The sequence below is a fragment of the Akebia trifoliata genome, chromosome 13 (genome assembly GCF_017979445.1).
Source record: "Akebia trifoliata isolate Shusen 1 chromosome 13, ASM1797944v1, whole genome shotgun sequence".
NCBI classification, from domain to species: Eukaryota; Viridiplantae; Streptophyta; class Magnoliopsida; order Ranunculales; family Lardizabalaceae; genus Akebia; species Akebia trifoliata.
In genome coordinates, this window is record NC_141387.1 from 5510632 (window position 1) to 5526767 (window position 16136).

General features: G+C 33.8%; 2 protein-coding genes across 20 annotated transcripts; both read right to left on the minus strand.

Moving 5' to 3' along the window:
* Positions 1–1595: 1595 nt before the first annotated feature.
* LOC147387511 (secretory carrier-associated membrane protein 1-like) lies at positions 1596–14657 on the minus strand. Its single transcript, XM_086420649.1, has 12 exons — positions 14584–14657; positions 5683–5799; positions 5304–5366; positions 5097–5130; positions 4662–4784; positions 4089–4151; positions 3848–3941; positions 3644–3689; positions 3307–3374; positions 2887–2935; positions 2052–2117; positions 1596–1949 (listed from the first exon to the last, which is right to left on the minus strand). Exons 1-12 carry the CDS (start codon positions 14638–14640, stop codon positions 1863–1865), a joined length of 867 nt encoding a protein of 288 aa, XP_086276775.1. The 5' UTR covers positions 14641–14657; the 3' UTR covers positions 1596–1862.
* On the minus strand, positions 5808–13585 carry LOC147387512 (uncharacterized). 19 transcript variants are annotated; one of them, XM_086420651.1, is made up of 10 exons: positions 13172–13585; positions 12152–12250; positions 11826–11880; positions 10152–10193; positions 9819–9898; positions 8561–8597; positions 8316–8363; positions 7685–7745; positions 7358–7552; positions 5808–7264 (listed from the first exon to the last, which is right to left on the minus strand). In XM_086420651.1, exons 3-9 carry the CDS (start codon positions 11829–11831, stop codon positions 7497–7499), a joined length of 330 nt encoding a protein of 109 aa, XP_086276777.1. In that variant the 5' UTR covers positions 11832–11880; positions 12152–12250; positions 13172–13585; the 3' UTR covers positions 5808–7264; positions 7358–7496. The 19 variants fall into 19 exon arrangements, with proteins under 19 accessions (XP_086276777.1, XP_086276778.1, XP_086276795.1 ...); XM_086420652.1 differs by lacking the exon at positions 12152–12250 and having other exon boundaries at positions 11826–11899; XM_086420669.1 differs by lacking the exon at positions 9819–9898 and having other exon boundaries at positions 13172–13583.
* Positions 14658–16136: the final 1479 nt, after the last annotated feature.

Here is a 16136-nt window from a genome sequence, read left to right on the forward strand (position 1 = left end):
GAGAATGACTATTGTCGCACCAATAATCTCACTTTATTGACTTTTCTCTTCTTCTTTTCTAATAATTTTCCTTCAATTTTATTCTTTTTTTCAATTTTTTTTCAAGAATACCCTTTCAACTTAATTGTCTTTCCTCCTCATCCTCTCTTTCGATAGTACCCTTTTTTTTTAAAGCTTATATTTAAATTTAAAATTGCTTTTGACCACCTTTATAACACACCATGATGTCTTAACCAAGTGGGGTAGAGAGAATATGATAATATAGTTTAATCCCAACATGGAATGTGTGTAGATGAGATAAAAGTTAAGCGACTACTTGGTGCAAAATGCATATTATGGATAAAAAGTACATATTATACATGTCAATCTTAGAAGAGAACACCAAAAAAGCTCATGTTAGTGGGTAAATCTGACCTAGTTAGAGCAACTCCAACGGACTCTTTACGTGTCCGAGATGAAGACTTGGCATATGTAGGGAGAGTACTTTGCTCGTTATTAATAAAATTAGAATATGAAAATACTTCCCTTACTACCCTAGTAAGATTTCAATTCTTACTATGGATCGTTGGGCTCATATGAATTATCACATTGACAATCGTACATAACATCCTTCTAGATTTTATGGAAAAAATTTTATTAAAAAAAATTAAAAAAATTATGAGCTTGATCCTAGGTGTTGAAATGGATGGCTACCGAATTCCCAAAATTTAAAATTAAAATTCAACAGTGAAAAATAATGGTGTTTTTTTTTTTTCAAACTTTTTAGAATTTCGTTCTCTAAAAGCATATGGCATCGGATCATGTTTTTGGATTCCAAAATGTGAAGTCAAAACTCTTATAAGGATTTAAGCTAATTTTCAACAAATGAAAATTTTGTTGAGTTTGTTAGAGTACTCAACAATTTTTAGGTTAGTTTAAACAAAATTTGTCGGATTTTGACAAAATATGCTCTTTATTTCAAAGAGCATTGTTAGAGATGCTCTTAATCTATCAAATGCTAGCATGCTAAGTTGGGTTCAAAACCCATCTTCACCTTCAAATTACTAATCACAAACTTGCTTGCTTTAAGAAGCAAAAGAAAAGAAAAAAAGCCTCACCCTAGAAAATGTCTTGGCCAAGACACCAAATAATAGAAATTTTATTGAAGCCTAATAAATAACAAATCCCCTGTTTAGTTCCCCGTTACACTAGATTGCCAGTCTCAAGCCCAGATAAAGGAAAAGAGCTACGGTAGATTAGCAAACATTTTAAAAATCCACTACCATACCATATAACATGAAGGCTAATAACAATTTCCGTTAAAAGAAATCTTCAAATTGAAGATCCTAAAAGAGAGGAGAACCCATAATAATACAAATAGAGAAAGTGAAAGCAGATATGAACTTATTATCAATAACAGAAGACTTGACTTTGGACAGAGGAATGGAAGAAACAAATGACCCAAATCTTTAGGATAAGACTTTGTTGTTGTCGTTGGTTGTTATCTTTGATGATAATCATAGGAGGGTTCATAGAATGTTGGAGAACGATATAGCAGTTCAAAGAGTAAAAAAAAGAATTAAAAGGGCATTAATATTCAGAGCCAAACACGACAATTTCCAAGGATGAAAAAAATGACTAATTTATTTTTCCATAAAATCAAATTACAGGCAAACCAACATCAAAAGAATGGCTATAAAAAGACAGAAGCCTCTCCAATACAAAAAATCACAGTTCAGTATGTCTGCTTCTGACTAATAATACCCAATGAAGCAGCCAAAAAAAATTAAGAATGAAATTAACTATGCTACATTTGTGACAAAACTCTGTTGTGCCAAGATATGTCAAACCCAACTAGTATCATCCATAATGTTGGTAGCACATCATATTGCTGCCCTTATGGCTTCTCTAGTGGCCTCACGCTTTATCTCTGCAGCTTTGCCGCTACCTCGGAAGTACACGTATACTTGCTGCATTCCCCAAGCGACAACAAATATGGCTTAAAAAATAAAAATAAAAAGAGAGAAACATAAACACATAAGCATGCACATAAACACAAGTAAATTATGGACCTGAATAACCCAAATGCTGATCAGTGATTCAAGGCAGAAAAATCCAAATCCAATTAAGTAGAAGATCTGTAAGAAAATAGGAAGTTAGCAAATCAAATGGGCAACAATTCACGATAAAAATGTACATATATTTCTCTCTTCATCCAAAGATAAAACAGTATGAGAGCTACTCACTCCCATGGGGCCGACATCTCCATTTTGTACCACAAGGCAGTCTACTTTTGTGCTTAGGCAAACTAAGAATCAACTTGATTGGTGATTTCTAGCCATTGTATTTGAGCATTTTACCCATTATTGACTTACAACCCACACATGGCCAGGCCAACCAAGCTGTTTTCTGTTTTATGGTTTTCTCTAACCCCTCTTAAGCAAATTCTTTCAACCCAACCCTCAAAGCCAAGAGTCATGAGATATTGAAATCCCGATGGAAAACCCATGCCAAACATTCATGATCTCAGTGGATCAAGAGAATGGGACATGTGGCATTGAGAGATGTATCAAAATTTTGAAGCTTTGTCGAATAAAACAGAAACTTTTCTCTTGAAAAAAGCTTATGTTACTTCACTCGATTACTTTTATCGTATAAAATTAAATGTCTTTCTATATTTCCTAATTCAATAAAATCCAAATCTAAATTTATATTACTAAGCCAAGTGACCTCCCCATAGTTATTTGGTTCTCAAAGTGAAAAGTTACCCCAATCAAAGCATCAAATACACAATTACACCTGTAAAATGAAGGTTGCATGAACCATTCTTGACTTTATTGTTGTGTGTCATATCTGTGGCCCCTAATATTATACACCAATACAGTGTAATAAAAGCATAAAACTTACCCCAACTAAAGCATTATCACTGATAGCATCTATTGCAGGCAGTATACCTCTGTTCCATCAGATCACAAAAGACAAATATCATTAGGAGTAGTGAGTATTGAACCATGGTCCCTTAATTGAATAAATAAATAAATTACTTCCCACTCCCAAGAAATTATTTGTGTCATCAGCATTAACATGCCTTATCCAAGCATTGACTTTGCAATGATTATGCCAAATTGAAGCATTGTTCAAGCAGACGTAATTACGTGTCAGCGGAAAAAAAAAAAAAAACAGAAACGATCCCTCCCTCCCCATTATCATAATCTTTGAAGAACTTTACTATATAGAAATAGGACTCAGCATTGGAACAAGAAACAGGGGAAATCTAATTACAATTTCCTATCCTACACGCCAAATAGTTTTAGAACATAAACTTACGTCATTGATTTCCCTTCGAAAAAGATTGGAGGAGCCACCGCAGAAACGATGCAAAAGCCAATGTGAATCTGTAGTAAGAAGACAGAAAAGGAAGTGAGGCATTTCCCATGACCCTTAAATGTAGATAGCAGAATGCTTCATTGTGAATTAAAAAAATAAAAAATAAAATAAAAAGGTATAATATTTATTAATAAACAAAGAAGTCCGATGGTTGAGGTGACCATAACAATCTATCTAGTGCTGAAAATGCACTTAATTAACTGGGTGGCTTATAATTTGAATCCCAACTAAATAGCAAGTCCTCAAAAAACCGAAACTTATAATAATAATAACTTACCAAGTAAAACAGGAAGAACCACCCAAACTTTAGAGCACTATCGGTCCTGAAAAACAATGAAGAAATAAATTAAGCCAATAACCATAACCACAGTCCATAAATGACTAATCATACAAGGTATAAAAGCAGGATTATGTCTCTGTTGTGGATGCATGGAAGGTTCAATATGTCCAAAATCAAAATGATCAGATTATGGGGTGATACCTCATGGCACGATAAAGAGGGCGATACCACAACACATAGGCTCCAGGAACCCCACATATAAAGTAGATTATAGCTTGGAGCCATATTTTTACACCTTCAGCATAAGAAATAGAAGATCAATATCACATAATACAAAAAAGGGATCCACCCAACCAGGCATCGAGTGGTATAGTGAAGAACAATATGGATTAAAATGCAGTAAGGGAAATATAAAGTAGAGTAGTTTAACTTGTAAGCTAACCTTCTCCTTTAATCCAGGCTGTGGTAACTGCTATGATATTCCAAAGAAGACACACCACCAACCCTGCACCAAGTCTAAAATTAACTACAATACCCTCATAAGAATGATAATTATATAAAATTGCACAAATAAAATACATGAAAGTGATATATCTAACCAGTCTATCAATTATAAAAAGAATAATGATTTTCTGACACCCCCCTCTGATACACGCCCCCTGACGTGGCATGTGCTAGAACCATAAATTCTTTTCATCGGGATACAAAACTGCAAATATTTATGGGTATGTACAGTTGTGTATCCCAAGGGAAAAAAATCTATGGTTCTAGCCCATGCCACATCAGGGGGCATGTATGGGTGCATGTGTCAGAGGGGGAGTCACAAAATCACAACTCTTATAAAAATAATGCTCATGTGGAAGCCATAAGGTATTGGGAAAAATATTACAAGGAGATTGCAATACCCAAAAAAGATGTAAATGCATACTGGAATTTTTTTTGCATGTGAATCATAATCCAGAAATTACAAAATAACCCCAATATCACATCAATTTATGAGGTAAGCATAACGTACCTAACAAAGTTGTAAATGCAACATATTGCAGCCTTTGTAGATGGATTGGTATTTCATTTGCAATATCATGGTGAATAAGGGGAAGAAACGGAGGCCAGTTTTTGTCCTCTATAACGATTCCAGCTACAAAGATAAAAAGGAGGGAAAAAAACCTCAAAATCGTAGATTACATGGCAATACCAACCTAGTTGATTAGTTAAAAATGAAGGTCTAAAATATTATTTTGATGCAATGTTTCGGTCAAGAGTAAATTGAAACGGTCTCAACCGAAACAACCATGAAATATTCAATGTTTTGGGGGTCAATTCACGTCTGCTCTGAGCTGAAATCAGAATGTTCCGCTGAAACACTACAAAATGGTACAAAATTTTGAATCATAGTAAAAAAAAATTACAAATATTTAAAGATTAAGTTCAAAATATAGTGGAGAAATACCTTGTGCAACAGCATCTTCCCTCCGTTTCAGTTCCTGAATAGCATACCATCAAAAAGACTAATGTGATAAATTCATTACTTCGAGAAAGACAGGCTAAACAACATGGAAAACAAAGAGTAATATGAGGAACACATGAACTTGTCAATTGTGTCAAGATGATCTATGAATGAGGCGTGTCAAGAAATGTGCAAGTACTGCTAATGTACCTGCTCCCTTTTCTTCAATTCAGCCTCCTTTGCTTGGAGTTCCTTCTCCTTCTTCTTAAAATCCTAAATTTTAACAAAGTATCATTGAGAAACTGAACTTCATGCTTACAAGGAATATACATTTTTTTTTTTTTTTTGATATTGTGGGTATCCCCATGCTTCAGGTGGGACTAATCCCACGGTCACACGCACCGGCCCCTTGGAAAGTCCTACATGCAATAGGATGAGTCAAGGGTCCACTGGACCCTGGAGGGTGACCCCAAGAAATTCATAGCTTCGTACTCTTCCTGAGGAGCTTATCAAGGCTCAGACCCCTTGGGGGTTTACAAAGAGTATACATATCAATATGCTTACAAAGAATATAAGCGAGTAGTTATACCTTCGTTGCATCTAGACGAATTTCAATTGGTGCACCACGGTCATAGTTGAAATCAGCAGGTTCAGGAGGAAGAGGTGAAAGCCTTGAGTCTTTGGCAGAAGGAACACTCCTGGGATTCTGGAAATCTCACCATGTTAATAGTATGTCCGATGATGTAAAGAAATATACCATATAAGGGAGTAGATATGCCCCATGCAATGATGGCATAGGCAGGAAAACCTATTAAAATTAACAAAAACATGCCTCTAGAAAATAGTATTCACCTACCACAGAAGTGCACAAAGAAATGATGCTAAAATTGGTTTAAAACAAACAATTGAATGACTAATAGTATGGTTTTCAGAGAAAAATGTCAAAAAGCTTGGAAGGTATTAAGTTGTGCTTAAATACTAATAATTTGACAATACTAAGACAACAAAAAGAGAAGCAAGAAATTGTGGTTGCAATAAAGAAGATCCAAACTAGGATTGTTAAGACAACCCATTAGGCATGGTTGTTGAGGTAAGAATTTTGGTATCTCAAATTATGATTTTTGCGAGTCCTTGATACATGTCATGATTCGAAGTCTCAGATGATCACCAAAGAAAGATAACATAAATCTTTAATTTAATTAACTTGTTACCTTGGTTTTTTTTTAACCTAAAAAGAAAAGGAATTGTCTATGGGTTAGGATCCTTTGACTCCTGAGAATGACTAATGAAAAAATACATGATCCCAACACTTTAAATGCAAAATCCAATGGTTGAGATTTATCCTTGGGATAAGTATCCCAGAGATTTGTGTTATCATGATACTCCTAAATGTCAACCATTGGATTTTGTGTTTAAAGGTTTGGGATCATGTGTTTTTTTCATGAGTCATTCTTAGGAGTCAATAGATCCTAACCCTATATATATGAGAATGCTAATAAATGTATTTATTAGGTAAAAGACTAACATATCCTTCTCTTTTTCACTAAAAAACAAAATGAGGAGGGGTATTATTGGAATGTAAATTTGGTGGACAATGCTAACGTCTTCATGAGGTCTTGGACGTTAGCATTCCCCCATATGTATACATAGAGTCACTACGTCATAATTCGTCAAAAACGACTGCCCTTACAGTCGCAAATGGAGTCGTTTTAAAAGGAGTGGTTTTTAAAAAACGACTGTCCTTAGCAGTCGGGAAAAAAACGACTGTAAAATGAGGATATAGCGACGGTCAGTGACCGTCGCTATAGGGTATTTTTTTTTTAAAAAAAAATTTATTTTACACCTACCCCCTCACATGTTGCTGAATATTGGAGATACCCCTATACTTTGAAATTGATGACCTAGAACCCAACTAACAACATGAAAAGACCCAAATACCCCTCGTCTTTTAACTTTCATAACACTAACTATTTTCTAACTACCAATTATGCAAATGTAACTACCAATCCAAATTCTAATCTACAATTTAAAATTATCGAGAATCCCTTATCAGGATAAATCTCAAATGCGTTCTTCAAGTCCAACTCAACTATGTCCAAATCAAGTGTCTTTATGTAGGCTTCGGCTCTCTAGAAAAACGCTTTTACATTGCTAGGTTCAAGCTTCAATACCTGTTTTGAAACAAGTGAAGTAAATAAAACAAATTTATTAAAAGAAAATAACTTTGACGTGGACCAATCAAATGGAAATGCAATCAAGATTACCATTGAGCACAGCTTAGCGGCTTCACTAAACTCCTTCAACTTAAGTTTGCAGGCAGCATTGAAAAACTTCCCCGGTTGCTTCTACTCTTCATTGAAAGTGCTATCGAACTCTACATATTTTGCAGCTTAACCGAAGCAATCATGGAAACCATCTTGCACAATACATTGGAAAATATAAAGGGAATTGTAGAAAGACTATCAACTCACATTGAAAAGATTTCATGAAATCAAACAACCAACAACATTGTAGAAAGACACAATGGATAAGTAACTCTTGCAATGGAACTAAATAGACCATCAAAATAACAAAGACTATCAAAAGATTACCTTCAACTCTTTTTGAATCAACAACCGTATTCTCCTCTCCCAGCAAAAATTTCAAGTCCACCTGAAACGTAGTTCAACAAGTACATCAAAACAAATTCATCTTTTAACATGCATATTTACACAATACAATCAGCAACACAAAATTAGGAAAAATCAAATGGCATTAGGTGCACATGACCGATTTCAATACAATGCAAGTAAAAACTTTGCATCTATTAAAAAAACTGATGTATCAATTTTCAAAGAATTTGTATACCGAATCAAAGTAGTAACTAGGCATCTTATAAATCTTCAGAAAGATCTCCTTTGGAATGTCCATTTTGAAACTGTTCTAAACTCTATGAATAGACTGTTGAATTGAAGATATTAACCAGTGAAGATATGTATTGCTGATTTCTATTGAAATTAATTGATTGCTAATGCAAGGAACTAAAACGGTGTGTTGCCTGGAACTGCAAGAAGACAAATGGAATGCTTTGTAAAGAAATAAAAAGTCAGGGAAAACAAAATAGATTTACTAAGTTAAAGCATACATCTCCAATTTAATTCAGATTTAGTTGCCAAATCAATCAATCAAGCTAACAAGTAATAATTGGTTTAACATCTTAAAAAACAGAATAGAAACACTCACATGGATTATCAAGACTAGGCAATTGACCATTGGGATTTTATTACTATTCTGCATGGAAAACAAATAGACACTCATTCAATAAAGCATTAATTCAAGGCATTTATACACGGTTTCAATGTCTACGTACATGTTTTGGTCGCTCGGCTATCAGTAGCCATTAATAGCACAAATCAACAATCTCCAACTTAATCAAACTGGAAAAAAAAATTCCTTTAATCAATAAATCTTGGTTGAAGATGCGATACCTTTCCAAAAGACTGCCCATACCCGGAATAACCGTATCTGTATTCAAGAGCATTCAAACAGAAAAACTACAGATCAAATTTCAGAAGTAGTTTGAATTCAAAATGCTTACTTTTTGTTTTTTACATGATTTCTACCATTGTAAGCAAAATATCATTAAGTTTCATCCAACCACCATACATAAATTTCTCAACAATACTCCAAGGCATAAGGCAGTCTAATCCTATATACCAAGGCATATCTCACCATCACCTCAACACCAAGGCCTCCTACAATAACATATCGAAGCTAAAGATGACGACATGGTAGAAATTCAAAGCTTTATCCTAAAAAAAATTTAGGATCATCCAAATGAATAGTAATGCAAGCAATATGAAATAACTCTTCTAATTTGAAACAAGACCCCCCTTTAATCAGTCATCAAAAAGGGAAATCACAAAACCAATAAATAATTAGTGAATTATTTGCATACAAATACAAACCAGGTTGATTGGGCTTGTTTCTCAGCAAGTCAGGGTTGTACTCATAGTTAATAAGATGAAGCTACATCAAACTCTAAGAATTTTATAAATGAGCAAAAGAACTAAAGCACAACAAGGAACTAGATTTATTAAATGTAGGGTTTTTTCTTGAGAGGGGTGCTGTCCTTATATCTAGTTAGGTAAAATTGTATATAAATTTCTCCCTAATTCCTCACAATTCCAATTTTAAAGTGTTATGGAGATAAAACCCTGAATTATGGTGTTTGCAATCCATTTCTTGAACACATAGCAGTACAGTTGTAAGTGCAACTGAAAAACATGCAAATTGTAGGAAAGTGATTGATTGCTTATTTGTGATTAGTATCAGGGTTTCATTAGTAAAAGGAGCAAAGTGAGATACTAAAAATGTGGAAACAGCAAAATGAAACAATAGAAACCACTAACTAGCACCTCCTAACAACGATTCCTACTTTTTAAAAAAAATGCTCAAATAAAGAGACCCCCTAAGCACCTCGTGGTGCTGGACACAAAGAAAACCACTTATTGAAACAATTCATGAATCATGCCTTCAAACATAAATTTTTTGTTTAAATGTTGAATAAAAATCTTAAATATTTTGCTTAAAGAAAAAAGGAAAAGAAAAGAAATTGGAAGTCCAACTATGGACACGAGAATTTCCCAAAAAGAGTGCACCTTTCCTTCAGAGACTATTTTGTTTCTCTCTTTCAGATTCTCCAACATAAGGAAAACAGGGTAAAAGACCATTAAATTCTTTTACCTGATTGAAAGTTTTTTCATCATTATTTTACCTATTGGTGATGAAGCAAAATTTTCCACGTCAACAACCAGCATATTGGGCTGCAAGGTAGTGAATTTTACATGAGAAGCAAGTTCCCAGTGAATGCACATATTTTAAAACCAATAACTTCAAAAGAATGAAGTGATAACTTTTCAACAATAGAAGAGGCAAAAATTAATGTGCATGTTGAGCTGCAAGGTAGTGAATTGTGATTGTGATTTCTACTCATCGAACATGGATTTAACATGAAAATGTGCATTAACTGGATCTAAAGAAATTTAAGGTGTATGGGACAAATCCACCAGAACTAACCTGAATAAGTGTTTGTTCAAATGCAGCAGCCATAAGACTATCCTGCTCAAAGGAAAAAAGAAAAGAATAAATAACTAAGGAAAAAAAAAATGCACAACTGCCCAGTAGTTCAATAGGAACAATTGAAATAAGGCTCATGCGTCAAGTAAAGAAAACGTATTTCAAAAGATTTGAATTGCATTATAAAAGGCATTTTAAGCATTGAATGAAATAATACTTCAAGAGGTCATGATAAGAATGTTTCAAAAGATCTTTGCAAGGAAAATATTCTCTAAAACGTAAACCTCAACCTTCTAATCCATTTTTCAAAATAGAGAGCCTTTGAGGTAATTCTCCGTAGTTTATATTATTCTTTACATTGATTTTGGACTTGAACTCGTTTGTTTTCTCAATAATCACTGCAACCTACTTTCTCTTGTGCTTTAGATTTGTCCTAAATTCCTTCTACCATGATATCAATTTTCAATAATAAAAAGTATTTGAAAACTCTCACACAAACATATTTATTTATCTACTGTTCTAATATTAAAAGTGATATTAGCCCATGTTACAGTATTTTTCCCATTCCCATTCCTTAGGATTCTTACGGAAAGCACATACAGAACAAAGAGATTGCAACATATGGTTGATGATAGGCTTCACTGTCATCTGAAAATAGGGTGGTTCAACAAAGCAAATACGCAAAAGCTCAAGGAAAGGCCATTCACAAGAAACTTCACACTGTCCAAGACCTTCAAGTGAGAAGTATACGACCCTAAAGTTAACAAATAGAAAGTTGTAACTCAAGTTTCCTCCCATATCTCTTTACAAGTAAATCGATTTCTCTGTTTAATAGTAAGAACAAGATTTATTGCCCAGAACATAAATCATTAGTTTAAAAAACGGCCCATAGCTCATAATGCAAGATGTTTTTAGGTGTTTATCCAGTTGTTACTACTCATATTGGGTTCCCCAAATGGTTTCTAAGCATAAATCCAATGTTTGCTTCACCAAGGGGAAGATGCACACCGGTGCTTAATCACCAAGTATACTACATAATGTCACCAATGATTAAGGACCACAGATACTAAGCACTCACATCTTTTGGAGTTGAGGTGCCACCATACCACATGCCTCGTGATAAACACTAGGTATGCTACATAATGACACCAATGCTTGAGAGCTTATGCAATGGCATAGAACACCATACTAACCCATATAAGGAGGAGAAGGCACAGTAGTAGGAGTAGGTCTCAAGCAAACAAACCCATTGATTTCTCAATCGACTAACATTTTCTGAAAGACAATGCCACTCTGCTCTACTTAATTATATATCACTTTCCTTTCCAAAATGGACATGGGCATGATGGTGATTTCTTCTAAATATAGAAAATTGGCCACTCCACCCCCACATTGCATATTTAGGTAAAAGAGTCACTAATAAAATGTGATGTGGCCCCACCTCTAAAATAATTTATAGTTATCCTACTCATGAGCATGTCATTGGAAAATTATTTATAATGATTAGCATGTTAAGCAGTCTCACTGAATTCCTTATTACTAACTAAAATATTTCATTAATTTCTATATAATGAAAATCATCCACTGTTTTTCATTTAATGCAACATACAAGTTAAAGTAGCAAGGTGTAAAAAAATGGGATGATGAAAAAATGAAAAGTAGTTGAGTCCTTACATTCATGGTTAGAATCTAGCTGCACATTTCCTTCTTTAAAGTAAGGGGCTCTCACCTGAAACGAACCAAATTAGCTGGCTGGTCTTAGTTTAGGCACAACAACATATGTGTTACAAAAACACACTCAAAGGACCTAATAAAAGCCACACAATCTAATTGATCATTTAATAACTACTACCATTTACTATTATGATCAATCCAAAAAACACCAAGAAAATTAGGGCCTTCAACATATAATGGAAGTGAAATCAATAGAGCAGAATTTGATGCAATCAAGAAAACTTTGAAGTTTGTTCAAGCTTTGGAGTTCTTAAAGAACAACTCACCAACCAATGAAAAATATTTTGTTACACCTCTAGCAATATCAACCAAGAGCTTTTGCTGAAACAGGGAAAGATTGAAATCTTGCCAATAAAAAGGAAGATCTGTAAACAAGGTGGGTCTATCAAAACTTGGTTAAAAATAAACACTTCTGGAACTCTAGTCCTACAATGTGCAAATCAAAAGTTTCTATAAAAAGGGAGGTCTATAGACAAGGTGCATTTATTTTTTTAATCAGTAAAAGGGGAATTTTAATACAAAGAGGGGCAACAAATAGCATAATCTAAATATAATTCAAATATGTGATAATTCTCACCCAACTAACAATATTGGAACATTTTGGTATGCTTATGAGAATTAAAAAATATTTATAAACTAATACATGTTCTAATCCTCAGTCTAAAGAACAAATGTACTTTCATTTAGAAAATTGTTTAAAATAATATTAAGATTTTCTCAGATATTAAATAACAAATAAAAAAAAACATTTTAAAGTAAAATTGGATGGCAAAATTATCTTTGTGTTCGACATTGTATCCAACATGGAAAATTCTTATAAAATGGAGTTTCATTGCTAGATAGCCAAATCTCATATTTTACATCAAAATAAGAAATGAAAAATGATAATTTTCTTTTCTAGATTTGGTGAATCAGAAACAAACTAAGCACCAAAAACATAAAAAGAATCAGAAATTCTACTAATTCACTCTATCCACTCTATTCCAAAAAAAAGCTCCACTATTCTATTTGACTTGAACTATGTTATTTCTTGTTTTTTTACCACCTATTTTAGTCTCTGATGATTGAAGAATAAATACAAGATAAACAAAAAAAATCCAAATTCATGGTTTGTAAACCTACTCCCCCATGTTACTTAAATTTAGAAGAAAGTGATGGTGTGCTAGCAAATACAGAAGAACCGTGTCAAGAAACCTAAACAATTTGCATCTCAAAACCCTATAGAGTTGAAATCGAATGGATCTAACAAGTGAGGAAAATCTAAGGGTACTTGAGATAGATCATACCTTGAAGAGTGAGGAGCACCCTAGCAGAAACTCAGCTTCCAATCTTATAGAGATGGAAACCCAAAAAGTTGAAATCCGCTTCGTCTGAGAGAGATCGAAACCCTTGAGAATTGAAATCCTATTTCGTCTGAGACAAAATTTGAAAGAGATCGAAAAATTAGAGAGTTCAATCCGATTGTGTGTGAGAGATCGAAACCCTAGAGTGTTCAAATCCGATTGCGATTGGGTCTGAGAGATATCGAAGTATGAGTCAAGATAAAATGAAATAAAACCCTAGAGAGTCGAGTGAGAGAGAAGGTAATTCGTGATGATAAGCTGTGGAGAGAGAGAAAGTGTGTGTGTGTATGTGCGTGCAAACCCTAGAGTGGGAGAGAACGAGAGGCAAGGACGAGAGATAGAGAGTGTCGTTCTTCTCCCAAATCGGGGAAGAAATTGTTACTTATTTTAGAGTGGCTATTGGCACCCCAACTTTTACTTATTACTGTACGTAATTATGTAGAAACGACGGTTAAACGACAGTTAAAAACTGTCGCAATTAACGACAGCTTTTAGCAGTCGTTTTTGCCGCAATTCCTGCGTCGCGAAAAGTGCAATATGACGTAGTGAGTAATGATTAAATGACTCCCCAACGTGACAAACTCAATCAACTCCACTGACATGACATGTGCTAAAACCGTAGATTTGTACTCCTTGGGATGCACAACTGCACATCTCCATAAATATGTGTAGTTATGTATCTCAACGAGTGCAGATCTACGGTTCTAGCACATGTCACGTTAGGGGAGTCGATTGAGTATGCCACGTGGGGGAGTCATCCAAGGATTGGATAAAATAATTTATAAAATTGAAAGACAACAATTCCACAAAAATTCCATAAATTTCAGAGTCCCACCTTACCTCCTTTCCAAACAGGGTTCATTTATACAACTAATCTTTTACTTAAATAATTTAAATAAAAAATAAATAAAAAGATTATTTTTCAGCCCATTTGTCTAAATTTTGGGAACAATTAAATTCATAAATCAGAAGAAAATTTTCAGATAAGTAAGAAAAACTTTCTAAAGCAATTAGAAGATCCATCCATGATTCTCATTATTCATTAATGAAACAAATTAGAATCAAACAATCTCACCCATTACATTTAATCAAACTAATATCACATTAGCACCTAAAACAACATTGTTCAAACCAGAAATCTAAGTTGCATTATTATATTTCATTAGATCCAATAATTCAGGAAACCAAACATATTAATGCACCATAAAACAACGAAACATAGATCAAACAAACCACCAAAAAACCTTATAATTACAAAGTTCTTTAAATTATTTCTCGAATTAAAGGTTCAAAACCGAACAAAATTTAAAATTTTTGAAGAAAGAGATTAATGTAGATCGAGAAGACCAACTCACAGCGAATGGATTGACTTCCTCTTCGGCAAAAGGATTGCTATCTTGATGTCCAGCCATGATGAGAGAGAGAGAGAGAGAGAGAGAGAGAGAGAGAGAGAGAAAGAGAGAATGTTTTTGAGTCAGATTAGCCTTCGTGACCTTTGTAGACAAACATACAAATTGCCGGGTCGGGGAGAGCTTTTCGTTTCTTCGTACTTTTTACGACATTTTGACACGAAGATTCTCTGCTGTTTTTGTTTGAGCCCGACTAGCCTTACTACTTTAGTAAGGATTTTAACTTTACTAAGGGTCTTGTGCTCACCTTGTGGCATCTAAAACCATGTTCTGATGCTTCAGGGTTGTAGAGGACAAAATTCTATAAAGAAAAGTATTTTTTTTCCAGAAAATATTGTTTTTCACTGTTGAATTTCAATTTTAAGTATGGGAGTTACGTGGAAGTTCGGTAGCCCTCATTTCTTTAGCAAAGAAATTTTTTATTTGATCAAAATTTTCCTTTTCTTTTTTTTTTCTTTGTTGAAACTCTGTGGTGTTTGGATTGCTGTGGTGGTAATCCATTTGAGCAAAACGAGTCTTAGTAAGTCCTAAAATCTTACTATGTTAGTAAGGAAAGTGTATTTATAAAAATATAATTCCTAGGGATACGTTCCTGGGACTCTCTAACATCCCTACGGTAGTATTGATGGAAGAATATCAACCCATGGTGTCAGGCATGCATTTTCCATGGAATTATGAAGGTACATCTACATGGTGTATTTTTTTTAGGGGCTTGTTTAGGGCACATGTTATGAAGCATTAAATACACCTCCAAACTTTATTTTGAGGGTACTTTTGATAGAAGAAAAAAATTGAGGGCCTTTTAAGTAGTAAATCTTTTTTGAGGTGTATTTAAAGCATCTTAACATGTGCCCTTGGCCACATGTTAACAAGGCCCATTCCCAAGAATACCCTCAAAATGCTTATTTCCAACTAGTATTCAATACAGTTTAACATGTGCCAATGGTAAGCATATTAACGAAAGAAAACACTTTCCTTGCCAATTTAGTAATATTTGAGCCCTAGAGTTCAAATGAATTAACGGATTTACAATAGGTCAGTTGGTAAAGTCTTTGAGTGATGATACCAGAGACCTGGGTTCAAATCCTAAGAGCACCGACTTATTGAACTCACTAAAAATTGGCTTATTAATAATAATAAATAAATAAAAGTTTTTAGCTTCACATTCTTATAATCCTATACAAAATTCTAACCTTTTAAATTATTTTTGATAATTTTTAGAAAATTAGTATTTTTAAAAAATAATAACGAATGATAATTATTTAGAAAAAAAATTATAAATATTACAAATTTTCAAAATTCAAACACACAATAACCACAATAAAATCCTTTGTTTTGTATGCTAAAAAACGCAATATAAAATACAATTCATATTCAAATGTAAGAAATATATGTTTGTGAAGATTGCTAAGAGCATCCTTAATGGATGTGTTGTGTCAAACCCACCAATTTTACTTGTTTTAAGTATTCCAAGGGACTAGTTAAAGTGTGTGTTAAAT